Source organism: Macrotis lagotis, chromosome 1 (assembly GCF_037893015.1).
Source record: "Macrotis lagotis isolate mMagLag1 chromosome 1, bilby.v1.9.chrom.fasta, whole genome shotgun sequence".
In the NCBI taxonomy this organism is placed as follows: domain Eukaryota; kingdom Metazoa; phylum Chordata; class Mammalia; order Peramelemorphia; family Peramelidae; genus Macrotis; species Macrotis lagotis.
Genome location: NC_133658.1, coordinates 677,822,475 through 677,849,678, shown reverse-complemented (window position 1 = coordinate 677,849,678; position 27,204 = coordinate 677,822,475). Strand labels below are relative to the sequence as shown.

General features: G+C 36.0%; 1 protein-coding gene and 1 pseudogene across 5 annotated transcripts in view; one reads left to right on the top strand and one right to left on the bottom strand.

Annotated features, from left to right (window-relative positions):
- The window catches only part of PDE1A (phosphodiesterase 1A), a 353,702-nt gene that overhangs the window by 7,084 nt on the left and 319,414 nt on the right, over window positions 1-27,204 (bottom strand). The window contains exons 14-15 of one of the 5 annotated variants that reach the window (XM_074215560.1): window positions 15,964-16,065; window positions 5,570-12,161 (exon numbers count right to left, since the gene is read on the bottom strand). The exons of 1 other annotated variant lie outside the window; for it this stretch is intronic. In XM_074215560.1, the coding sequence (XP_074071661.1) occupies window positions 11,920-12,161; window positions 15,964-16,065 (344 nt within the window). In that variant the 3' untranslated portion in view covers window positions 5,570-11,919. 3 more of the 5 variants (XR_012474224.1, XM_074215561.1, XM_074215562.1) reach the window with 3 other exon arrangements.
- On the top strand, window positions 24,711-25,726 carry LOC141507673 (solute carrier family 25 member 32 pseudogene; annotated as a pseudogene).

Here is a 27,204-nt window from a genome sequence, read left to right as displayed (position 1 = left end):
TATATCTCTCTATTTTTATATTTTTATTTACTCGATGTAAGAATATACAAAAGAAATATGTAGTCATAGAATGATAGTTTTGAGACTATAAAAATGTCTGCTATTCACATTCTTCAAGTTAAAAAAATTGCAAATTTAATAATGTTTATGAATGATCAAATAGAAGATCAGTTCCTGAAAATCGGGAGCCTCTGGCTAAAAACAAGCACTTGGTGCACAGGGTCTTCAGGGTGGACCAGCACTGCTGGTCCTTCCTTTGAGGCACCACTGGCTCTTACCACTAAAAGGAATAAATATCTTAGTCTTGTGTAAGAGGAAGGACAGTAGAAAAGAGGGGGAAAATATAATTCTGCATTTATAAAATCTATTCTCATGGTCCAACTCTATGACCATCTCTATCCCTCTGGAAATTTGAAGTTGGACCATGGATCTACCCCCCCCCCCCACATCCCATCCCAACTCTTCTAGATGAGCCTTAGCCTTAAACCAGGTCACTAAGGCACTTCCTTCTGTCTCTTTGATATGCACCCACAATTCCCTTCCTTCCTTTCCAAATTCTTTGTTGCATCTTCCCCCATTTGGAAAAAAACAAGCTATTTGGGACTAGAGACTTGCTTGCTTGGATTTATTTTTCCTGTACTTTAGCATAAAATTCTGTGCAAAGTCAATGCTTAATAAATGTTCTCTCTCTCTCTCTCTCTCTCAGTTTGGAATCAGAGACTGTACTTGTTACTGGATGATATGATCACCTCATCTCCACTAGACAAAGCTAATTTTTTTCTCTGAAGAAGTTTGGAATTGATTGTATGACATAAGAGACATTGGCACAGGACCATCCAGGGTGACATAACTGTGTTAAAGAAGAAGTTGTGCTCCATGAGCAAAGCAGAATTTCATTACTTCAAAAGAAACATGAGATGCACAAAATTAGAGTCATTTCTGTTCCAAATGTTCATATTAACCATTTGTACCTGAATATGATAGAGCCTGATTAGTCAGATTCAGACACACAGTACCTTGACCCCACCATATTGATGATCTTTTGGTCTTCAAGAATGAAGGACAACAACCAACCAATCAACCAACCAAAAAATCTATTATGAGGATCAAATGAACTAATGGATATAATGCCTCTTTAAAACTGTTATGTAAATATTAGCAATTAGTCTCTAATGGCCTACAGATGGTCCAAAGCAGTAATAGCAGAAGGCATTATCTAAAATATCATCAAATATTCATTAGGGGAAAAAAGAAGGATCATGATCCTTAAGGGATTTTTATTTTAATGACAATAATGTACATATATATTTATAGTTATATATATATATATATTTGCCTATTTAGAAAAGTATGTTAATACTTTAAATCTATACCAATGTTTCAATTTCTGCATATGTGCATATATGTGTATGTATGTATATGGGTATAAATATTCTCATTTGTATATAATAATGTATTAATGAGAATTATATTCAATCCATACCACATTATATAATATTAGGATAGATTGCTTTTGTTTTTCTGAAGGGTTATATTACTTTGATGTGCCACTGTGATTTATAAGTCTTTTTCTATAGACCTTATATGTAGCCAGACTTCCCTTGCCAATTGTCTCATTTGAACTTTCACTCCTTCCTAGTATCCATAAAATGAGATAACTTCCACCATTAATTCCTTTCTGAAAATTTCCATATAGCTTAAGAATTGACTTTCAAATTCATATTTCCAACTTCTTGCTAGACAGTTCTATCAGAAGGTACAACTGTAGTTTGAAATTCAGCATATATATATATATATATATGCATATATATATATATGTGTGTGTGTATGTATGTGTATGTATCATAGTTTTCTCTCCATTCCAAATTCTACATTTTTTTCAAATACAATTTTTTTCTTTCCTAGGTTTTCCTAGGCTTGGGAGTGAAAAAAAAAATTGGAGTGACCCTGAGTTCTTTATCAGTTTGCCAGTTCTTTATTCAATCTGTCATCTTATTTTCAATTCATCACAGAAGGATCTTGGATCCATGTCACATTGATCAAGTAACAAGAACTTATCAAAGCAACCAGCCAGGTAGCATATTAGATAGAGTGCCAGTCCTGGAGCCAGGAGGACTTGAGCTCAGACATGGCCTGAGACACTCATTAGCTGTGTGACTCTGGGTGAGTCACTTAACCCTATTTGTCTCAGTTTCCTGAGCTGAAGAAGAACATGGAAAACCATTCCAGTATCTTTGCCAATAAAATGCCAAATGAGGCTGAACATGATTGAAATGATCCTGCTAAGGAAGAAGAGGGAGGAGGGAGGGGATTGAATGGGTTAAATCTCATTACATTAAGAGATACAAAAGACCTATGGTAAAAGAGGCAAAGAAGGGAGGAGATGAAAAGCATCTGAATCTTCCTCTGATCAGACTTGGCTTAAAGTTAACTTATATATACACACTCAGTTAACTTAAAAAACATCTTTCAAGTATTACAAGGGGAAAAGGGGAGGGGGGGATGGAGACTGGGAGGAAGAAAAAAAGGGGAACTAGCAGAAGGAAGGGAAGGGAAAAGGGAAAAGGGAAAGAAAGGGGAGGGGTGGATATAGGAAGACAAACACACTGAAGGGGATGGTATTCAGAAAAAAAATACTGGGGAATATGGATAAAGGGGAAAAATGCAAACAGAGGGAAGATAGCATGGAGGGCAATAAAGAGTTAGTAATTATAACTTTGAATGTGAATGGGATGAACTCTCTCTTAAAATGTAAGCAAATAAGAGTGTGGATTAAAAAACCAGAATCCTACAATATGCTGCTTACAAGAAACTCATTTGAAGCAGAGAGATACATATAGAGTAAAGGTAAAATGTTGGAGCAAAATATATTTTGCTTCAGCTGAAGTGAAAAAAGCAGGGGGTAGCAATCCTTATCAAACAAAGCAGCTGCAAAAGTAGATAGAGTTAAAAGAGATAAGGAAGGAAACTATATCCTCCTAAAAGGTACCATAGACATTAAAGTGATTTCAATACTGAATATGTATGCACCCAATGGGATAGCATCCAAATTCTTAGAGAAGCTGAAAGAAGTACAGGAAGACATAGACAACAAAACTCTACTAGTTTTTTGGGAAACTCCCACTCTCAGATTTAGATAAATCAAATCATAAAATAAAGAAGAAAGAAGTTAAGGAGGTAAATATATTGTTAGAAAACCTAGATATGATAGACCTATGGAGGAAACTGAATGGGGATAGAAAGGAATATACCTTTTTCTCTGCAGTACATAGCACTTATACAAAAATTGACCATATACTAGGGTAGAAAAACCTAATAATAAATTGCAGAAAGTCAGAAATAGTGAATACACCTTTCTCAGATCACAATGCAATAAAAATCACATGCAATATTGGGCCAGGGAGATATAGATCCAGAACTAATTGGAAACTTAATTGACCTCATTTTAAAGAATGAATGGATCAAACAACAAATTATAGAAAGAATTAATTATTTTATCCTAGATAATGACAATAATGAAACAACATACCAAAACCTATGGGATTCACTCAAAGTGGGTGTCAGGGGATATATTATATCTTTAAATGCTTACATGAATAAATTAGAGAAAGAGGAAATCAATGAACTAAATATGCAACTAAAAATTAGAGAAAGAACAAATTAAAAACCCCCAATTAAATACCAAATTAGAAATTCTAAAAATTAAAGGAGAAATTAATAAAATTGACAGCAAAATAACCTATTGAATTAATAAATAAAATCAAGAGTTGATTTTATGAAAAAACCAATAAAACTGATAAACCTCTGGTCAGTTTGATTAAAAAAGAAAGAAGAAAACCAAATTGCTAGTATCATAAATGAAAAAGGTGAATTCACCACCAATGAGGAGGAAATTAAAGGAATAATTCAGAATTATTTTGCCCAACTCTATACCAATAAATTTGATGATCTAAGTGAAATGGATGAATATTTACAAAAATATAAGTTGCCCAGGTTAAATGAAGAGGAGATTAAATACCTAAACAACCCTATCTCAGAAAAAGAAATTCAGCAAGTCATCATTGAACTCCCTAAGGAAAAAATCTCCAAGGCCTGATGGATTAACAAGTGAATTCTACCAAATATTTAAGGAACAATTGGTTTCAATTCTATATAAACTCTTTGGACAAAATAGGGGAAGATGGAACTCTGCCTAACTCTTTCTATGACACCAATATGATGCTGATACCTAAGCCAGGAAGAGTTAAAACAGAGAAAGAAAATTATAGACCCATCTCCCTGCTGAATATAGATGCAAAAATCTTAAATAAAATCTTAGCAAAACAATTACAACAAGTTATCACTAGGATAAAAATTTTGACCAAGGAGGATTTATCCCAGGAATGCAAGGTTGGTTCAATATTAGGAAAACTGTTAGTATAATTAATTATATCAACAACAAATTTATCAGAAATTATATGATTATATCAATAGATGCTGAAAAAGATTTTGCCAAAATACAGCATCCATTCCTACTAAAAACACTAGAGTATAGAAATAAATGGACTGTTCCTTATAATATATATATATATATAATATAATATATAAATATATATAATATATATGAATATAAATATATATAATATATAAATATAAAATATAATATATATATAATATATAATATATAAGTATCTATCTGAAACCATCAAGCATTATATTCAATGGAGAGAGACTAGAGGCATTCCCAATAAGATCAGGGGTAAAACAAGGATGCCCATTATCACCACTACTATACAATTTTGTATTAGAAATGTTAGCAGGAAGAGCTAAAAAGAGAAATCCCATTCAAAGTAACCTCAGACATTATAAAATACCTGGAGTTTATCTGCCAAGACATACTCAGAAACTTTTTGAAAACAATTACAAAACACTTCTCACACAAATTCAATGAGATTTAAATAACTGGGCAAACATCAACTGCTCATGGATAGGTAGAGCTAATATAATAAAAATGACAATTCTATCAAAACTAAACTACCTGTTTAGTGCCCTACCAATCAAAATTCCAAAAAATTACTTTAATGAATTAGAAAAAGTTGTAAGTAAATTCATATGGAGAGATAAAATGTCAAGAATTTTCAGGGATTCAATGGAAAAAAAAGTACAAAAGAAGGTGGCTTAGCCCTACCTGATCTAAAATTATATTATAAAACATCAGTTATCAAAACTGTTTAGTATTGGCTAAGAAATAGAGTGGTGGACCATTGGAATAGACTAGGTGCAATAGCAGGAAATGATCATAGTGATCTGCTGTTTGATAAACCCAAAGAGTCCAGCTATTGGGATAAAAACTCTCTCTTCAATAAAAACTGTTGGGAAAATTGGAAGTTAGTAAGGAAGAAACTAATATTAGACCAACACCTCACACCCTATACCAAGATAAGATCAAAATGGATACAGGATTTAGACATAAAAACCAATATTATAAGCAAACTAGAAGATCAAGGACTAGTTTACCTGTCAGATCTATGGAAAGGGAAGCAGTTTATGATTTTGATTACATTACATTAAAAAACTTTTGCACAGACAAAACCACTGTAGCCAAGATCAAAAGAAATGTAGTAAATCTTTACATCTAATGTTTCTGACAAAGGACTCATTTCTAAAATATACAAAGAACTGAGTCAATTTTTTTTTAAAAAAAGCCATTCCCCAATTGACAAATGGTCAAAGGATATGCAAAGGCAATTTACAGATGAGGAGATCAAAGCAATCCCTAGTCATATGAAAAATTGATCATTACTTATTAGAGAAGTGCAAATTAAAGTTTCTCTGAGGTACCACCTCACACCTCTCAGACTGGCCAATATGACCAGAAAGGATAATGATCATTGTTGGAAGAGTTGTGGGGAATCTTGGGCACTATTACATTGTTGATGGATCTAAACCTTTCTGAAGAGTAATTTGGAACTTCACCCAAAAGGCAACAAAAATGTGCATACGCTTTGATCCAGCAATACCACTACTGGGTCTATACCCTGAAAAGATCATGAAAAAGGATAAAAACATCACTTGTACAAAAATATTCATAGCAGCCCTGTTTGTGGTGGCAAGGAATTGGAAATCAAGTAAATGTCCTTCAGTTGGGGAATGGCTTAGCAAACTGTGGTATATGTATGTCATGGAACACTATTGTTCTATTAGAGACCAGGAGGGGTGGGAATTCGGGGAAGCCTGGAGGGATTTCCATGAACTGATGCTGAGTGAGATGAGCAAAACCATAAAAACATTGTATATCCTAACAGCAACATAGGGGTGATGATCAACCTTGATGGACTCACTTGCTCCATCAGTGCAACAATCAGGGAGAATTTGGGGCTGTCTGCAATGGAGAATACCATCTGTATCCAGAGAAAGAAGTGTGGAGTTTGAACAAAGACTATTACCCTTAATTTACAAAAAAAATTCCTGATACCTTATTGTCTGATATTGCTATCTCATATTTTATGTGTCATCCTTAAGGATATGATTTCTCTCTTATCACGCTCAATTTGGATCAATGTTGGAGACAATGCAAATATCAGCAAATTGTCTTCTGTGGGGGGTAGGGGGAGGGAAGTAAGATTAGGGAAAAAATTGTAAAACTCAAATAAAATCTTTAAAAAAATGATGCTGTTCAGTGAGAGAAATAAAGAAAAAGTTGAAAAAGAACTTGGCCTCAGTAAACTTTTATTCTATCAGAAGAAATCCCTGCACACATATAAACACCCACTAAATGTAAACAACGTAAGGAAAAGATAATTCTACAGCAGAAAGGAGAGGCATTAACACCTGGAAGAATCAGGTAGGGCTTTATGTAGGAGGTAACACTGAACCTAAGAGACAATAGAGGAAGAGAGAATTCATTCCAGATATAAAGGTCAGCTTATAAAGAGGCACAGAGATGGAAGATTGAATAAGATGCATAAGGAAGAGCAAGGTCACTTGGGTTGAATTGTATATGACAGGAGAATACTGTACAATAAACATTAAAAAACTAAGTTAGATATGTTGTACTTTTTAATATCAAATTAGAGTTTGGCTTTGACCCCTTGAAAGAGCAGGGAGTTAAGTAGAATTTATTAAGTAAAAGAAACTGTCAAAGCCATATTTTCAGAATATCATGTGGGACCTATTATAGATTATAGAAAGGAAGGATGATTCAAGGAGACGAATTAAGAGACTATTGTAGTAATTTGGGGCAGCTAGGCAGTGCAGTGGATACAGTACCAGACCTGGGAAGATCTGAGTTAAACCATCCAGTTTCAAGCACTTATTAATGATGTAACATTAGGTAAGATACTGTTTGCCTCAGTTCCTTATTTTTAAAATGAAATGGAGAATGAAATGGCAATCCCTTTCAGTGTCTTTGCCAAGAAATCCCAAATTGGATCATGAAGAGTCAGACACCAGTGGAAAAATGACTGAACAACAAATTGTAATCTGGACAAAAGGTGATGGGGGCCTGAACTATGATAAGAGCCCCAGGGTCATGGCCATGTGAGTAGAATGGAGGGGGACAGATATGAGAGATGTCAGGAAGATTGTCCCAATAGGCATTGACTTGAATGGATATGTGGGGCATAAAAGAATGAAGAGATGAGCATAACTAAGGTTATGAAGCTGGCAAAATGGAAGGATGGAAGTAGTTTTTATAGAGAACCAAGGAAACTCAGAAGTGAGGTTTGGGGGAAAATCATAATGAGTTATGTTGTCAGAATCAATGAAAGAAACTGAGGATGTTTAGTCTTAGGAAGAGAAGACTGAGGGCAGTTATAAGTCTGTCATTCAAAGGTAGGATTAACAGTCAACAAGCATTTCTTATTCTAGTACTCTGAGTATAGAAAGACAAAAATAAAATCCCTGCCCTCAAGGAGATTACATTCTAATATGGGAGATTAGACATTCATTTTCACCCGAGGACAAAAAATAAAACCAAACCAGAAACAATGAGCAGAAGCTGTATATTGGAAAATTTAAATTTGATATTAGGAAACAAATCAAAAAGAACTTCCTAATTAAATCTGTATGAAGAACATCTCTACTACAACTTATAATTATGAAGTTGATTTTTAGAAATTCACTGTAGAGCATTATTATATCTATATTACATTCTATCTTTTTATTCTAACAAAGTCTCATGAAATATTTTGTATCTTGACAAATGAATTAGCTATTAGTGTATCATGAGATATTGATGACATTTATGCATATGTCTAAGTCATAGCGGCACAGTGGACAGACCACTGTCAGGAGTAAGGAGGCTGAGAGTTCTAATCTACTCAGATACTTGACATTTACTAGCACTAGCTGTGAGACCTTGGGCAAGTCACTTAACCCTGACTGCCTCAAATCAGGGGGCCATCTCCAGTCATCCTGCTTCATATTTGGCCATTGGACCCAGATAGATCTGGAAGAGATAGTAAAGTTGGTGTCTTAGTACAGCACCCACTCCCTCAAATCCAATTCATGTGGTTGTCATGGCATCACTTTCCCTGTCATGGTTTTCTTCGAGAATGAAGGACAAACATCAAGTCATGTGTAAAAAAGTAAAGAAGCAGACCCTAAGCCAAGATAGACTTTTGGGCGAACTCTTCTGGAGTTCAGTTTTCTAAAATGAATTGTCATTAAAGACTTTGGGCCTGTTAATTCTACCATTTCTTAATCTATTTATTGTCTATCATGTATCTCTTCCTGTTATCTACAAAATGCTAAGAATGATGTTCAATATTTGCTAAGATCTAGGTTAATAATGTCCATTGCATTCTCTGGCCTCCTCCTGAGATACAGATAACTACAATTCATCATTTACCAATATGTCCTGCAATTTTACCAAGAATCTAATTTAAACTCCTTGATCTATACTTTTCAGAATCTTATTCCATTTATGGACTAAGACTAATTTCTTAAGGGTTTACCACAGGGCCTCCCTCCTCATTCCAATAGAATTGAACAAAACATCCCTGGTTGCCTCCATGTGAAATTGCTGAGAACAGATTGTTATACCTTCAGTGGAGATACTGAAAAACTTTTAATACTGCACAATAACTGTTGTGTAGTTTAATTAGATCATCTTGTGAGCTAATTTGAAAACCATCCTTTAGCACTAGAGCTACAGAATTTAGAAATATCAACTCTTGGTTTGGGAATTAACAAATGCATCAAATACTGATTTATGACTATAATTGTCTTTTGATATAGTATTTGTAAATTTGACACTGCTTGTGATCAAAATGAATAACAGATAAGGAAAAGAAACAAAGTATGTGGTCCTTGAGAAAAATTTTGGATTTTTCCTAGTCTAGACTTCTAATATAGAAACTTAATCCACTGATGACAAAAGACAAAATTGAAACAGTCCCCTTCCCTAAAGGAGCTGACAGACATTCTGCTGGCTGGGGAGAAACTTTGCTGAGCTGCACTTGGAATGGAAAGTTTATATATATATGAGGGAAGTTTCTGCTCTATCCTTCACTGACAACATGGTTGAGCAGCATGGCAGAATGGAAAGAACTCCAATGTCAGTGAACGTAAGTTCAAATCTCATCATTACAATTTTCTCCCTACATGACCTTGTACAAATCATGGAACTTGTCATGAGCTTGTCACCTCATCTGTAAAATTAAGGTGTTGGGTTGGCATTGAGGCTCCATTTCTCTCTAGCTTTGACTTCTCAGAGTAGTCCAAACCACTTTGGGTTCATTCTAAATGTCAAAAAGTTCCTTAAAAGAAAATCTTAATTTAACCTTTTTCAAGTTCTTATTGTTCCTAGTTATATCCTTTGGGGTCAGGCAGAATCAGTCTAAATCTTTCACAGAACTATTCAAATACTCGAAGAGTTAGGATGACCTCCTCCAAGCATTCTCTTCCAGGCTAAACATGTCTAGTTTCTTTAATTGATCTTGGACCCTCTCTCATCCTCCCCAAACTCTGAAATATACATTATTTTTCTCCCAAGGCAGTTCAACTATGGTTAATCTTTTATTGCAAGATTTTGCATTACTATCATGTTTTAAGATTTAAAAAAAACTTTCCTCTAATACTTCCTATGAGAGATGGACTACAATTATAAAATATTTTAGAGGTACAGATGAGTCAGTGTGGTGTAGGAGATAAGAAGCCTCTAAGCCAGTAAGACCTGGGGTCATGCCCTGCTTTTGCCACCTGTTATGTGACCCTGGGTATTCTAGGCAAATCTAAGAAAAGTTATAAAGTACCAATCTGCTTTGATAGACTATAGTTTTTCTCTCTTGGGCATTTGTAAGAGTTCAGAAATTTCAGAGAAGGTTGAGTGACTTGTGGCAGTTTCAAAAATGGTAAGTTAAAAGTATTAGGATTGAAATTAATGTCTTGTGATGCAAAGTTCAGTGCTTTCCCTTAAACCAGAAATAGAACTATGATTAATCAGCATGCATAAAGAATGAAATGTTCTTGTAAACTGAATTTCCTGGTTCTTTCATGGTGAAACTGAACACTTGCTTCCACATTTGTTTCAAAAATCTTTGTATTGGGGTGGCTAGGTGGCATAGTGGATAAAGCACAGGCCTTGGAGTCAGGAGTACCTGGGTTCAAATCCGGCCTCAGACACTTAATAATTACCTAGCTGTGTGGCCTTGGGCAAGCCACTTGCCTTGGGCAAGCCACTTAACTCCATTGCCTTGCAAAAAAAAAAAAACCCAAAACAAAAATGGAATTAGTCCAAACAATGTGGGGGAGGAAAAGTGGTACAAAGTAATAAAGAACAGATATCAGATATGGGAGACTTCAGAAATTCACTTGGGCTTCAATGGATACTGTGGGATGGACAAGTAGTAGAATGATGCTTTGATAACTTAAGGATCTCTGGGATCTCTCACTCATTTGTCTCACCAGCATAGGTAATAACAGCAGGCATCACTACTGATATCTAACTACTAAAGGAATAGTAAGGAGCATTTTTCAGGAAAAAGAAATCTTGTAATAAAATATTCATATAAGTAGGTAAATAGTAAGAAGAAAAAAAAATACAGAAAAAAAAGAAAAAAATGCCAACATGATTTCTTTCTTTCTTTCAGTCTGGACCTCTGATTTTTATCAAAAAAAAAAAAAAAAAGAACCGTAATGTGGAAATTTCCTCCATCAATGAAGATCAACCCACTTGTAATTTCTAATTTTAAGACAGTTGATAAGGCATTGAACAGTGAAGTGACTAGTCCATGATTCATATTACAAGTGGGTGTTAGAATTACTGGTGGGAATAGAATCTAGGTCTTCTTGGATCCCATTCTGACCTTTTATCTATTAAACCATACAGCCTTTCTGCTAAGGCTATAACTTTCTGAATTTTGAATTACTTTAGGAAAATCTGGCAAAAATAGATGTTAGTAGTATTGACTATACAGTCCTTCTTCATTATCTGGAGAATCATCTCTAATTTATTCACTTACCATTTTTGATGTATTTATTTTTGAGGAGGCAATTGTATCTTTTGAACATTATTGCAAATCACATTCAATGAAATATACATAAATTAAGAGCTCACTCTAGTACTGGATACAATTCCACTAACATCTTACTATAAAACTATCTTAAGACTCTCAAAATGATGTACCAAAGGAACTTCAAATTGTAATATACCTCATAATGACAGAACTTATTTAACATTGCTTGTGCCCCATGCATTACTAATATCAAAAGAGAATTTGGGTTGAATTATTTTTATTTGAGATTTCCATTTCCTGCAGGTTTCAATGTTTCTTTTCCATTCAGTATCTTTCTTCTTTCTTTTTAATTGCCTAGTTTGTGTAAACCCATTCCAATAAGATATGAAACAGCAAAGAATATAATTCCCTGATCAATTACTTTGCTACTCAGAAATTGTGATGTTATTAGAATTCAATGGCATTCTAGACTGCACTTTTTTCATTGTGCAATAACCATTTTTTTATGTACATCAGATAAAGCACTTGACTTCCTAGTAGGCTTTCTACTAAAATGCCTAGGAGAAATTTCTTTGAAGGAAGATCCAAAAAGTGATGGTCTTGACAAATGTTGGTCATTGATTTCCTGAGAATTTTCACCTGTTTCATCTCTTTCTGCCCTGCATGACAGGATCTGTACCTTTGGGTCAACAAACATTTGCCCTTGATGAATACTCATAATTTCTGTGGAGAGGGAACAAAACAGAGATATTAAAAAAATATTTGTTATTTTTATTTTTTTGGCAAGGTAATAGTATTAAATAAATTGCCCAAGGTCATATAGCTAGAAGTATCAAGAGTCTGTGTCCAAATTTGAACCCAGGTCCTTCCCGACTCCAGGTTGGTGCACTATCCATTGTACTGCCCATCTGTCTTCATACTATGTATTTCTTCCTTTTATTTCTAATAAGGGTCCAAAGTTATGAGTAATTTGTTTTTTTTTTCTTTTTTTAACTCCTTTGTGGTCAAAGAATGGAAGACACACACACACACACACACACACAGCCTCTAGAAAACCACAAAAAAATAACTAAACCTCTATACACAAACATTTATGTAAATGACCTAAAACTTTCACTAAAAGCTTACTTAAAGACACTGAAGTAGTCTTGGGTACTTGAAGGTTATGCCACTAGGATGCAAGGCTGTGCAAGATTCTGGGGAGGGGTGTGTGTGTATGTGTGTGTTGGTGGAGGCAACATGCAGAATACTAGGCACAAACAGTATAAATTGGAAAAATCAACAGAAGGAAGGTTGTGCTTAAGTCAAGAGGGTGAAAACCTATGGAGTTTGTTGTCACATCCAAAAATCCGGCTCCACATCCAAAAATCCAGCTCCATGGCAGAAAGCCTCCCAAGAGGTGATCAATGTTTATAGCCACAGTAAATTGGGAAGGGGTTGTAACCTGTGCCCAGAGGGCCACCCTTCATCTCAGCAAACTGGGGAACTTTAGAAGCCTGGCAGGAATAAACTAAACACAGGCAGGATATTAAAAATGGATTCTATCCTCTGCACTAGTCCCTTCACCTAGGACTGACCGTAGATGATACCTCATTGAAGCCTGGTCAGACCGCGCTTCATGTGCTGCTGAGAGAGGTAAAGAATATCACAAAACCATGGTGACTAGGTGACAACAGTTCTAAAGTATAGCACAAAGACAGTGTTTTACAGTTTGCAAAGAATTTTACAAGCAATCTCTCATTTGATCTTTACAACTAGCCTCAGAAGTAGTGCTATTATTGCCCCATTTTACAGTTAAGGAAACTGAGGCAGGGGTTAAATGACTTGTTTAAGATTGTACAGCTAAGAAATATTTGAGGCTGATTATGAACCTGGGGCTTCTATCTTAATATCCTATCTCCTTCACCAGGAAGCTAGCTGCTTTTCTATTGGGCTTTCTTATTCTGATAATCTTTTTTGACTTCATCAATGGCAGGGCTGCTAGGTGGCATTGTGGATAGAGCACTGGCCCTGAAGCCAGGAGTACCTGAGTTCAAATCCAGCTTCAGACACTTAATAATTACCTAGCTGTGTGGCCTTGGGCAAGCCACTTAACCCCTATTGCAAAAAACCTAAAAAAAATTCACGGACTCCATCAATGGATTCATTTCTTGCTCATTACAGTAATTAGTCCCAATAGTTCTTGAGCCAACTTATTTTTCCTCAAACTTAACTAAAACTATTGAGAGGTCATTTAGAACTTTCTTTTCTTCCTTTCTCATCTCATGCCACTCAAAAACTCTTTCTCTACTATTTCTTCTTTTGCTCCTGTCTCAAAAAAGAGTAGTTTTTCTTTTCGCCAAGGTAAATCCTTCTACTTTCACCCTGGATTTCATTGTCAGTCAATAAAAAATATGAAGGACTCACTTTGGTCCAGCACTGTGCTAAGTTCTGGGGATACAAAGAATGGCAAAAGACAATCCTTGCTTTCTAGGAGTTCATAGCCTTGGGTGTGTGTTGGGGCAGACAACATGTAAAACACTATATACAAACAAGCTAACTGTAGGATAAATTGGAAATAAACAACAGAAGAAAGGCACTAGGATTTAAGAAAGCTCAGGAAAGGAAGAAGGTGAGGTTTTTTGCTGGGAATTGATGGAAACTAAGGCATCCCAGAAAGCAGAGCTGATGAGGGAGAGCCTTCCAGTCAGCAAAATGTTTAGAATTTGGAGTGACTTGTCCCAGGATTAGGAAGGAGACCAGTGCTGTGTGGAAAGTGGTGGGGAGTATAATGTTAAGAAGACTGGAAAGGTACAAAGGGACCAGGAATTATAAAGAATTTCGAATGTTAAATAGAAGATTTTATATCTGATCCTAGAGATAATAGGGAGCCACAAGAGTTTATTGAACAGGCTGGTGACATAGTCAGACCTATTTTTTAGGAAGATCACCTTGACAACAGAATGGAAGATAGACTGATTTAGGGAGAAACTTGTGGCAAAGAGACCAGTCAGGAGGCTAATACGATATCCTAATTATGAGGGGATTAAAGACCTGCATCAGCGTGGTAACTTGTCAGTGGAAAGAATGAACTTTTTTTTTGAGAGATATTTCAAAGGTTTAATAATAGATTGGTTTGGAGGGGGTAAGAGAGTTTGAGAAGTTGAGGATGACAGCTGGTTGAAAGAAGCCTGGAAGTATGGTGGTATCCTTAAAAACAATAGGGAAGTTAGGAATAGAGGTCAGTTTGATAGGAGTTCAGTTTAGGACATAAATAATCCTGTTTTCTATAATATATTGTCCCTTCTGTTACTTCCTTTCTTACTAATCTTGAGTCTCTGCCTATCTATTAGTTTCTCCCACATGGCAAATTCTCCCAAACCTTTAAAAAATACACTTGATCCATCTATATTAAATGGCTTTTATCCTATTTATCTCATCTTGAGAAAGTAAATGACAATTGATGCGTCTCCATTTTCTCCTCTTAGTTCTAAACCTTCTGCAGTCTGGTTTCTGACCCCATCATTCAAATGAAACTGCTCTCTCCAAAGTTTCCTAATAGCTTTATCTAAATGATCATTTTCTTGACCCTCTGATATTATTAATTATACTCTTCTGGTGGATTTTATGTCCTTCCTAGGTTTTCATGACACTGTTCTCTTCTAGTTTTCTTCTTGCAAGGTCTAACCATATGTTCCCAGTCTCCTTTGTTGGATCCTTCCTCCAAATCATGCCCACTAATCCTGGTGTGCCCCAAGGCTGTCCTGGACCTTCTTCTCCCTCTATACACCATGCTTGACTGATAGTCTCATCAGTTCTCAGGGGTTCATTGATTTCTATATAGATGATTAGGAGGCTAGAAGCTACAGTAGATTAAATGCTGAGTCTGGAGTTAGGAATATGTGAATTTAAGTCTGTCTCAGACATTTACTAGATGTATGGCCTTGGACAAGTCACTTAACCCCCATTGCCTTACCAAAACAAAAACAAAAACAAAAATATCTTGATAGTTGGTTTTTACTGTAACTGGATTATAAAAAATGCATTAGCAATATCTTTACCTGTAATGGGATGAGAAACCTAACCCAACTCTAAATTCCTAAATTTAATGCATATTTCCCATTGAAATGTCTTTAATTTTGCTAAAAGCTACTTGAATAGCTTTTATTTTACTGTAGTGAGGATAGGAGAATGATCCACATTCTCCACTAGTAGCTGGTGATTTGCTACCAAAGTTTATAGTTAAAAGACACAGGAAACTTACCTCACTCATAAAGTTATAGGAAATCATTGATTGTTTTTTTAAAGTATATCTTTAAGGGAAGGAAAATATTTCTAGATATGCAAAACATCTCAAGAGACACTAACTTAATGGAATAGACTTAAGGTCTAAAAATTACCCTTATACTCTGAAGTATCTATCTTTTCAGATTCTCCTGGCTGAGAATCTAAGGAAGAACTCATAAAAAAAACATCTAATGTCATCTTCTCTAGTTATAGACAAAGAAAAAAGATGTGTTTGTCTGAGCACTGACTCCTGGCATACTGTTAGACTTGTGGGACAAATTGGCTTTCCTTTCTGCATCATACTCATGTCTTCTTAAAAATCTTCTTTCCTCAAGTTTCTGTTCAGACTCTGATAAATTTCCTGAAAAAGGAATGAAAAGTATAAGTGCTATATGTATAAAGTTGTATTTGTAGCTATTTTCTAATATTGATAGGTTTGTAGAAGGCACTTTTGTCAGACAAAGAACTCTCCTGTAGCAGGGGTTCTTAACCTTTTTTGGTGCCATGGATTTCTTTGGCAGTCTCTTTTCTCATCCCAGTTCATTAGATCCATGAAATCTATCCATGGTCCTCAGGTTTTACATAAAGTTTGAGCATACAAGATTGATTACATAAAAATAATAAATTTCATGTATCTATTTGCCATATTACAATGAACTTCATAACAAGTCAACATAAAAAAGATATTTTCTTCTTTAGCTTTTCCCTCATGTGGAAGTCTCTCTAAAAAGGGGAACCTCTAAAAGAAATACCTTAAAAATCTTCCAGCAATGGCAAACCAAAAGCTTTTATATTTATAACATAACACCTACCTTACATACATAAGAAAAATAAATTATCAATTTTATCAGTTTTAATTTTATTCATAATTTAATTCTTTCAAAAATAATTAGATACATTGTTACTTTTTATATGTGGCCATTTCAAATTAATGTCAATGAAACAAAAATATAAAAAAATCATGAATCTATGAGTGATATTCTTCTTACAAGAACTAAAACAAGACCAAGTATTCAAAGCCCATGAAATTGGAAGTCATTCTACTTGTGAAATGAGGACAGCAAGTATGTTTGTGTGCATGATTATACAAAGTCCTCAAAACAGCAATGGATAGATAGGGTCTACATCAGTCTCCCCATTCTTTGTCCAAAATCTTTAGCCTTATCATTCTACTATTGAAAATCTGTCTTATTGCTAGTCTAGCTTCCATCCTCCATCCTTTTCCTCAATTACCTTCCTAATTATGCTATTCTATCTAAAATATTTTCATTAATAATAATAGTTGTAACCCAGGGAACCATTTCTTGTTACAAAAGAAGAGCCCTGGTTCAAGAGTTCAAGCACCTGGGTTCAAATACTGTTTTCATTTCCTATTGGTCTTAGACTAATCATTTATTATTTCTGGGTCTCAGTTTCCTTAACTGGAAAATAAGAGGGTTGGACATGATAGCACAGATCTACACTTTCTGCTCCTGGGGAAGATAAGTTGGTGAATTACCTGAATTTAGGGCTTCTGAGCTGGGTTAGACTAAAGCATTGGGGGTACACCCCAAAGTCTGGCAGCAATCTGGTCCACTCTTAGAAGTAGGGTACCACCAGTCTTCCCAAGAAGGGGTGAAAATGTCCAGACCAGAGAAGTATGTCAAAGCTTAAGTGCTGACCAGTAGTAGTGATGGGCTCCATAATTAGGCCAGTATAGAGGGGGTAATAGTGGGAAATAAGATTGCAAAGGGAAACCTAGAAGTTTTATATATACATATATATATATATATATATATATATATATATGTATATATGTATATTCCCAAAGATCAAAAGAGCATCATGTATAAATTATATCATGTATCAATCAACATTCATACCATGGCAATATGAGCTAAATAAATGGATGCCATCTTTGGAAATTCTGAACAAAGAAAGACCAGATCTACCTAATAGAGACCAGCCAATCACCAAAATGATGCTGAGGATTTTGAGATGATGTGGACATGGTAACTTTAAAGTTTTACTGACAACTCTGAAATGATCTGGACATGTTAATGAGCTAACCCCAAGGTGGCACAGGTTAGAGTTAGTCTGTTTCCCATAAAATGAGAACTCATTGTCCTGCCATCCCTCTCCTCCCAGTACTTTTCCATCTCTAAGGGTCCATGCTTCTCAGGTGTTCCCAACTCCAATTTCTGGCTAAGTGACTCATCCCCTCCCCATTTCCTTTTTCATACTGCCTTCTTTCACTATCTAATGCCCTATTCCCCTGCTGCCTGCCTCTATATCCCTTTCATTTCTTGTCTCTGCTGTACTGTTTGCCCCATACCCTCTGTAGCTTATTAAAATGTGATCGATGCCCATTTTATGCTTCCAATTGTAGTCTATCTGACCAAGTCCCCAAGGAACTAGGCACACCTGTTTCCATTTCATAATTTTGTAAATTAATTATCAATTCAAAGATGAGTAGATGCCATACTTCCAAACGAGGAGAGATAAAAGATCTATTATCAAATGATTGAATGAATAGAATGAATAGATAATAGAATGATTGAATAAACAGTAGAACAAACCAGCAAATGATTAAGAAAAAAAGATTTAAAAATAAAAGGTAAAGAAATTGACAGTCTTTAGGGTATTTCCAAAGTCTTAACCCTTTGATCTATGAGACTATTAAACCTATAAAATAGCTGTTTGACAAAACTAATCAGCACAAGATGTGCAATATTGACTCTCTTAGAGTCTTAATTCTGTATATAAAGGAATGCATATGAGATTCTATGTTAAAGATGAAGGGACTTTTAGGATTCTTGGTACTTTTTGTCTTTGTGAAATATACTATAACATTTATTTTACAGATGAGGTAAGCAAGGCTCTGGAAAGTTGTGGCTTCTATAACATGAATATCAGAGCTGGAACACAAACCCACGCTTTCTGACCCCAAGCTTTGCTCATTCCTCTATATTCTTCTGTCTCATTGCCTTCTCATCTGTAGCATCCCTGCAGCTCATGATTTCATGACTGTATCATCTTCTGATGAGGAGTCAGAGCCCCATTAGAGACCAGGCAGTTTTCTTGTCTTTCCTTATTCTCAGGTCATTTGTACCAACTGGACATTAAAAAAAAAAAACTAGATGGCATTCAAACTGCTTCACAAAGTCATTTAAAGCATTTGGTGGACAGAGCTCAGTCCTGGAGTCAGAAAACTGTTATTCCATCTTGTCCAACTCTTCATGACCCTGTAGACCACAACACTTGGGGTTTTCTTGGCAAAGATACTGAAGTGATTTCCTGCTTCCTTCTCCAGTGGATTAAGACAGAGGTTAAGTGACTTGCCCAGGGTCACACAGCTAATATGTAAGGCTGTATTTGAACTTAGGTCTTTCTGACTCCAAGTCCAGCACTCTATCCTCTGAGTCATTTAGCTTCCTTCCTGAAACAAAAAGACTGGATTTCAGATCTGGTCTCAGACACTTACCAGCTGAGTAGCCCTTGTGTGGAATATTCTCAGTAAAACCCTCTCACGGTTACTATTCCAAGTAAAGTCCTCTCAGCATTAAGAAATAATAAGAAAAACAAACTATTATTATTGGACTATTCTAGAAAGACCTTGTATTCCAAAAGAGAAGCTCATGAGCCACCTGCTTTATAAGACTATTTTTGCAAACTGGGAGGATAGTCTAACCATAGACATTACTTCCTTAAGATAGTGATGAAGGTCCCAAGTTACCTCACCATCCGGTGGGAAAAATATTATGGAAAACACTTCATTCTTTTCTCTGTGCCTGTTCCTAAGGTAGATTTTCCTCGAATAAGATTGTACCTCAGGAGACCCAGTCAATGGGTTAAAGGAGAAGGTGGTTAAGGAGGGGGGACCTGTGTTAGGACCTATATAATATGGCTTGGTTTGAATGTTGGTTGTAGCTCTGTGATCATGAGTCTTCTCTTCTCTTGAGAAAAGCAAATAAAACCTTTCTTTTGCTCAGACCAGTCCCTGAAGATTTTGTTTAGTGAAGTCACTTAAAGTTCAGTCTGCCTCTATTTCGGTATCTGTTAAATGGGAATAATAACAACATTTCTCTCCCAAGGTTGTGAGTATCAAATGAGGTTATAACTGTAAAGTGCTTAGCCAGCATCTGGCACATAATAATTGCTGTTATACAAAACAAAAGATGTGGAAGTAAGGGAAAACGACAGGCTATTTGTTGCTGCAGGGTGGAGAGGGGTGCCTCTCTCCCTCCCAATTAATAACATTAGACCCAGTCAGGGGAGTAAGTCAGTAAGGTGGGAAGAAGTCACTTACAAGAGACTCCAATCAGAAAATATCTTGTTAAATGTTAAACCAGAAAATGATTGGTTAAAAGAATAAGATATCTCTGTGGGAGTAGAGGAAGGGAGGGAGAGAGAGAGAGAGAGAGAGAGAGAGAGAGAGAGAGAGAGAGAGAGAGAGAGAGAGAGAGAGAGAGAGAGAGTTTTTTAACCTCTTTTTCCCTCATTTTCTTCAATTACAAAATGAAGATAATAACAGCACTCCCCTTGCAGGGAGAATCAAATGAGATATTGGTAAAAGTACCTAATACAGGGCCTAGCACACTGTAGGAACTACAAAACTGCATACTCTCTTTTCCCCAAAACTGTATCTTGCTGATAATCAATGAAAAACCCACAAGGGGTCATGAATGACATACTAGAAAAATCTGACACTATCTCAAGCTTCCAGGAGAACCTCAAGCCAGCTAGTATTTATATAACAAAATGCTTTAGATATTTAATGGATAAAATCCTCACAACAACTCTTCAAGGCAGGAGCAATTATTATCTTTAAGTTGCATATGAAGAAACTGATGTGCAAATAGGGTGAGTGACTTTCCCAAGATCACATAGTTAGGAAACATCTGAGGTACAGTTCAGAACTGCCTGTACTGGGTCAGGTTCCCAGGACAGGGATGGGGTCAGTGAATATGAGCAGCAGTGCAGCACCCCACTAAACCTGAAGGACAAGATCTGGACTCCTCCCCCCCAAAATCAGCTGAGGCAGAGACAAAGGCTGGTAAATTGCCCACAGAAGGAGGATGCTGAGATCCTTTGAGATCCAACCCCAGAAAATCAAGGGACGGGAGTCTAAGGTGAGTAATATGGAAAATAAGGAGATGGAAGAGAAGACTCAGAATAACAAAAAAATTCAAAAAAAAAAAGAGAGTCCAAATATTTTGAAAATAACCAGAAAAAGAAAAACAAATAGAAGGAAATGTGACCTTCAGATCTCATAACGAGTCCAGTCATCTATGAAAAAATACTGCAAAACAAAGAGAAATGATACATTTGATGAGATTGAGAGCCCTTTAGAATTTGAGAATATAGCATCACAACATTTTATTCCTGAGTGGTTTAAATGAGAAATCAGAATTGAGAGCAGAATTTATATTCTACACAGCAGAAACAATGAGCAGAAGAGAAAAACTTGGAAGTTGCAAGTCCTACCAAAGAAATAATATCCTACCCAAAATCCATTTATGAGACATATCAAATCCTAATATCTAAAACAAGTGAAGAAATGATAGAAAGAAAACTAGACTAACATCATTAATAAACATCAACTCAAAAATTTTAAATAAAATACTATCAAATAAATTACATAAAATTTAGCCAAGAAATCATTCATTATGATCAAGTAGTATTATACCAATTAAGCAAAGATGGTTTGGCGTTAGAAAAACATAATAAAATTACTATATTAATAATCAAAATATCAAAAACTACATGATCATCTCAAAAGATGCATAAAAGTCTGACAAAACACAGTTTTCCTTAATGCTTAAAAAAATCTTACAAAAATATAGGGCTTAGTAGAATCTTTTTTTTTTAGGTTTTTTTTTTGCAAGGCAAACGGGGTTAAGTGGCTTGCCCAAGGCCACACAGCTAGGTAATTATTGAGTATCTGAGACCGGATTTGAACCCAGGTACTCCTGACTCCAGGGCCCGTGCTTTATCCACTACGCCACCTAGCCACCCCTAGTAGAATCTTTTTTAAATAAAAAATATCTACCATGAACAAATTTCACTAGAACCCTTTCCAAAAAAATTACAGGAGTGAAGTTAAGATGTGCAATCTCTCCACTATTATTTGATGTAGTTCTGGATTGCTAGCCATAAGTTAGGACAAGAGAAAAAGAAAGGAATTAAAATAATAAAGATAGTTATGAAGGAGATAAAATAATAAAAGGAGATATCCTTGTTTTCTGATTCTGTGATGGTTTACTTGGAAAAATGCAGGGAACCACTAAAGGTTTTAACTAAAACAACTAATAGCTTCAGCAAAGTATCTGAAAATCCTCAAAAATCAACAGCAATTCTACAAAATAATAAACACTAGAAGCAATAATATAAAGGTCAATTCCATTTAGAATAATTACAAAACATCTAAAAGCACACAGAATACTTGTACAGATTGATTTACAAAACTAAAGAATTAAAGAACAACTTAAAACAGGTGAAAGAAAATTATGTGTGCATGGCTAGTATGTGAAAATATAATTAAAAAATACAATTATAATTAAATTTTTACTTTTGATGCTAAATCAAATAAATTACCAAGCAGACACTATTTAAAGTTTGATAAAATAGCAACAAAGTTCATTTGGGAAAATGATGTAGAATAACAAGGGAAATGATTAGAAGAAGTAAGGATGGGGGGTGGCTAGGTGGCACAGCAGATAGAGCACTGGCCCTGGAGTCAGGAGAACCTGAGTTCAAATTTGACCCCAGACATTTAATAATCACCTAGCTGTGTGGCCTTGGGCAGGCCACTTAATCCCATCTGCCTTGCAAAAACCTAAAAAAAAATTAATCCTCACAAAAACCTTGGAAGGAAAGTGTTATTACTGTTCCCATTTCACAGCTGAGGAAACTGAAGAATATAGTGACTTGCCTAGGCTAACATAGTAAGTGGTTGAGGCCAGATATGAACTCAGGTCCTTCTGACTTCCAGTCCTGTTCTCTATCTATTGAACCATCTACCACAAAGTAGACAATAAATACACTGGCCAAATACATTCAATGAATGTATTGCCTTACAAAAAAAAAATAAAATAAAAAGTAAGGATGAAGGAGGACCCCCCCCCCCCAACTAAGACCTCCTAAAGCAGCAGCTATTAAAATAATAAAATATTGGTTAAAAAATAGAGACACATCAATGGAACTGACTAGATAAAAATGATTAAGAAACAATAAAATTCAATAACCCAGGATTTCATAAAGATAAACATGTTACTGAAGAAAAAAGTTCATATTAAATTAAAAGAAAACTGCTGGGAAAACTAAAGAAGCCTGGCAAAAATTAGTCTTTAACCAAAACCTTACACTCAACTCCAAAATACATTCTAAAAGAACAAGATTTTAACATAAAATAGCAAACGTATTATAAGAAAATCACTCTATTAAAAGAAATCATGTGCCTCTCACAGCTTTGGGTAAGAGATGAATTCTTAATCAAAAAGAGAGGGGTAATTACAAAATTTAAATAGTCACCTAATTCCTTGAAACTAAGAAGTTTCTGAAAAGATAATATTAATGTCACTAAGAAAGAAGTCAAGAGGTTGAATGGAGAAGGGAGTGTATGTGCAAAAAAAAAAATTGTATACAGTTTCTCTGATAAAGGTTTGGTATCCAAAATACTGAAACCACAAATAAATGAACAAATAAATAAGCAATCATTTATCTATGAAAAACATGTATATGTATGCATGTGTATACAAAGTAGGCACACATATATAACATATATAAACTAATAACCATTCCCCAATAGGTAAATGTTCACTTTCAATTTTACATCAATCAAATTACCAAGCAGATACTATTCTGAGGACATAAAAAATTCTCAAAAAAGACCTACAAAGTACTGACAAAAATATTCCAAATCATTAATAATAAGAGAAATGTAAATCAAAATAATTCTGAGGTTTCATTTTACACTTTGCCAACTGGCAAAAATGACACAAAATAACCTCGATGTTGGAAGGGTTATGATGAGATAATAACATTAATACATTGCTGGTGGAGCAATGGATGGAACCATTTTGAAAAACATTTTCTAATTAAGCAAATAAAGTTACTAAAATGTCCATTCCTTTTCAACCAAAGTATCCATTACTGAATTATACCCCAAGGAAGTTATTGAATGAGATATAAAAATGTCCTCACATATGCCGAAGTATTGCTAGAACTGCGTTTAATGAGGGTTAGGAATTGGAAACAAAGCGGATGCACATCAGGGGCGGAATGGATGAACAATTTTTGGTATATGGATGAATTGGAATATTAAGGGGTAAAGTCCCTATCAATTCCAAAATATTATTCAACCCCCCCCTTTTTTTTTAGGATTTTTGCAAGGGTTAAGTGGCTTGCCCAAGGCCACACAGCTAGGTAATTATTAAGTGTCTGAGGCCGGATTTGAATTCAGGTCCTTCTGACTCCAGGGCTGGTGCTCTATCCACTGTGCTACCTAGCCGCCCCTAGCACCCCTTTCTTGAAAGTTATGAATGGGAAACAAATTAGATAGTCATTAGGCGAGGAAAGGTTAACTAATTTGAGATACTTTGATGTGATTGGTTACTACTGCACTGTAAGAAAGGAGTATAAAGAACAATAAGAAAGAAAACAAGAAGGAGTCAGTAACTGCAACAATTTAAATGAAAACGACTCACCAAAAAATTAAAATATAAAACACTGTAAGGAAATATGGAATTCAAAGACATATTGGGACAGAGGCCTACCCGACCCGTTTGGGGCCCGCCCCGCAGCACATGTTCTCAGCCTTTCTCGGGGGATCCTTCAGAATCAGTTGGGCCGACTCTTTTTCTGTTTTAAGAAAATAAATAAAATCTTTAATAAAAGAAAAGACTCCCTGGGGTGGCGCCCTACCCCCTCGTGACTCCCAAGCCCCGCCCTCTGCTCCCTACAAGCCCCGCGCCGCTGACGTCTTGCGTCGTCGCTGACCTCTTGCGTCACTTCCGTGGCGCCCAGGCCTCGATGTCGGCCACTTCCGACATCATGAAGGCCCAGGGCCAGTCGAAGCCCGGCTCTTCGACCGTGAGCCACGTGTTCCGCCACGTGCGGTACGAGAACCTGGTGGCCGGCATGAGCGGCGGCGTCCTCTCCAACCTGGTGCTGCACCCGCTGGACCTGGTGAAGATCCGCTTCGCCGTGAGTGACGGGCTGGAACTGAGGCCCAAGTATAAGGGGATTGTGCATTGTCTGACCTCCATTTGGAAAATGGATGGGATCCGAGGCCTTTATCAAGGAGTGACTCCCAACGTGTGGGGGGCGGGCTTGTCCTGGGGACTCTACTTTTTCTTCTATAATGCCATTAAATCCTATAAGATAGAGGGGAAAACGGAGCGGCTCGGGGCCACGGATTACCTGACTTCGGCGGTGCAGGCTGGGGCCATGACGCTGTGCATTACTAACCCGCTGTGGGTGACAAAGACCCGGCTGATGCTGCAGTATAACCCCAGGCCCTCCGAGAGGCTCTACCAGGGGACGGTGGACACGCTGGTCAAGATCTATAAGTATGAAGGGTTGGGGGGGTTGTATAAGGGCTTCGTGCCCGGCCTGTTGGGAACCTCCCACGGAGCCCTTCAGTTCATGGCCTACGAGTTGCTCAAAGTGAAGTACAATAAACATGCCGACAGACTGCCGGATGCCCCCCTGAGCACGATCGAGTATGTAGGGACCGCGGCTTTGTCAAAAGTATTTGCTGTGTCCGCAACGTACCCCTATCAGGTAGTGAGAGCCCGACTTCAAGACCAGCACTTTGATTACCAGGGGGTGTCCCATGTAATCCAGAGGACGTGGAACAAAGAAGGCGTTCATGGATTTTATAAAGGAATTGTCCCTAATTTGATTACGGTGATCCCAGCCTGTTGTATTACTTTTGTAGTTTATGAAAATGTCTCCCAATTTTTATTTGACCTTGGAGAAAGAAAAAGGGCAGCTTAAAAGAAGTTAACATAGAAACATCCACTGCAGCAGCAGCAGCAGCAGCAACAGCAGCAACATGCATACACCCCTTTTTAGAGCTTGGAGTACAAAAAACATGGAAGAAATGGTGCACAGCAACCGTATTCATGTTTGAAAATCCACCTCTTCTTCTTGGAAGAAATCAAAAGATCTGATGAATTCTCACCAGTTTGCTGCTTTTTTGCTTTCTCATTCATCTATGTGACTTGGCAGTCTGAGCCTAGAATAGCTGCCGGCAAAACAATATTTAGATTGACATAAAGAGATAGCTCGGGAAATTTGTCCATTTCATTATTCAGATAGAAGCAGATTTTGCAGCATTTGTCTAGAGGATAAGATGGATTTGCCTTTTTTGACGAACTGAAATATGTGGATTGGTTTGTAAAATCCACTTTTGTGTTGTCCTATTTATAAGGGATATAGGTATCATTTTTTGGGTAGTTGATTTTAAAGGAGCGATTTTAAATTTTAGAAGATTGCTAAAGAAAATGCCCCAATTCAAAGTACGAGTTTATCAGAATCAGTGAATAGTGAAACAGGCTTACACTGGTGATATACTTTAGTCTTAGATGGAGAGCCATCTATTTCTCAAAATCTCCCCTTGCCCCCCAATTTAAAATTTAAATTTGGATCCAAGTTTTCTGAATACTGCCATTGAATAGACCTTTGATTTTGCAAACTTCCTTTTGCTCCAGATTAAGAATGTATAAGTCTTTCATTTAACATATAATTAGCATTTATTAGAGATGCCTACAAAATCCCTGTGCAGACTCAGAAATGTTTGGCTATTTGTGTTACTTGATATGTTGACTATATATATAAACTCAGAAGTAATCTTAAAGCTTATACTTACAACTTTGGGATATCTGTGTCTGGATTCCATCAATTGGTCAAATTTGTGTTTTAGATATAAATTGTATTTATGCTCACTATTGCTGGTTTTATTTTGATGGAACATTCCAGGAGTAGCTAAAATAAAAGGATCTTTCTCTTTCCCTAAAACATTGAAATATTAATTTTATTAGTTTTCACAAATACCTATGATTGCTATAATACTACCATCTGTCTCTTGTAAATAAAACATTGCAAATTTCAAAGCCATATATATATATAGTTAATTTGAAAATGGATCTATTTTTATATTTCAAATGGTATTTTTTCAATTAAAGATGAAATTATAGATTAAAAAAGATTTGTCATATGGGATGGTTCTCCTGGAGTAATAGGGGAAGAACAATATGGAATACCATGGCGATGTAAGAAACAGAAAGCATAAAAATGTAATTGGAAAATATCAAAATAAATAAAAAATGAGAAAAAATTATTTGATTGATCTAGTACTATGCTCTTATTTTACAAATAAAAAAACTGTTCCATGTAGTTACGGTATCTTCATGTTAAGTCAAGAAGCAAGGGCTTAGTATCTTCTGTGTTAAATGCTGGAAATATAAATATAAGCAGAAAGTTTCAAGGAACCCATATTCTAATGAAGGAAAGA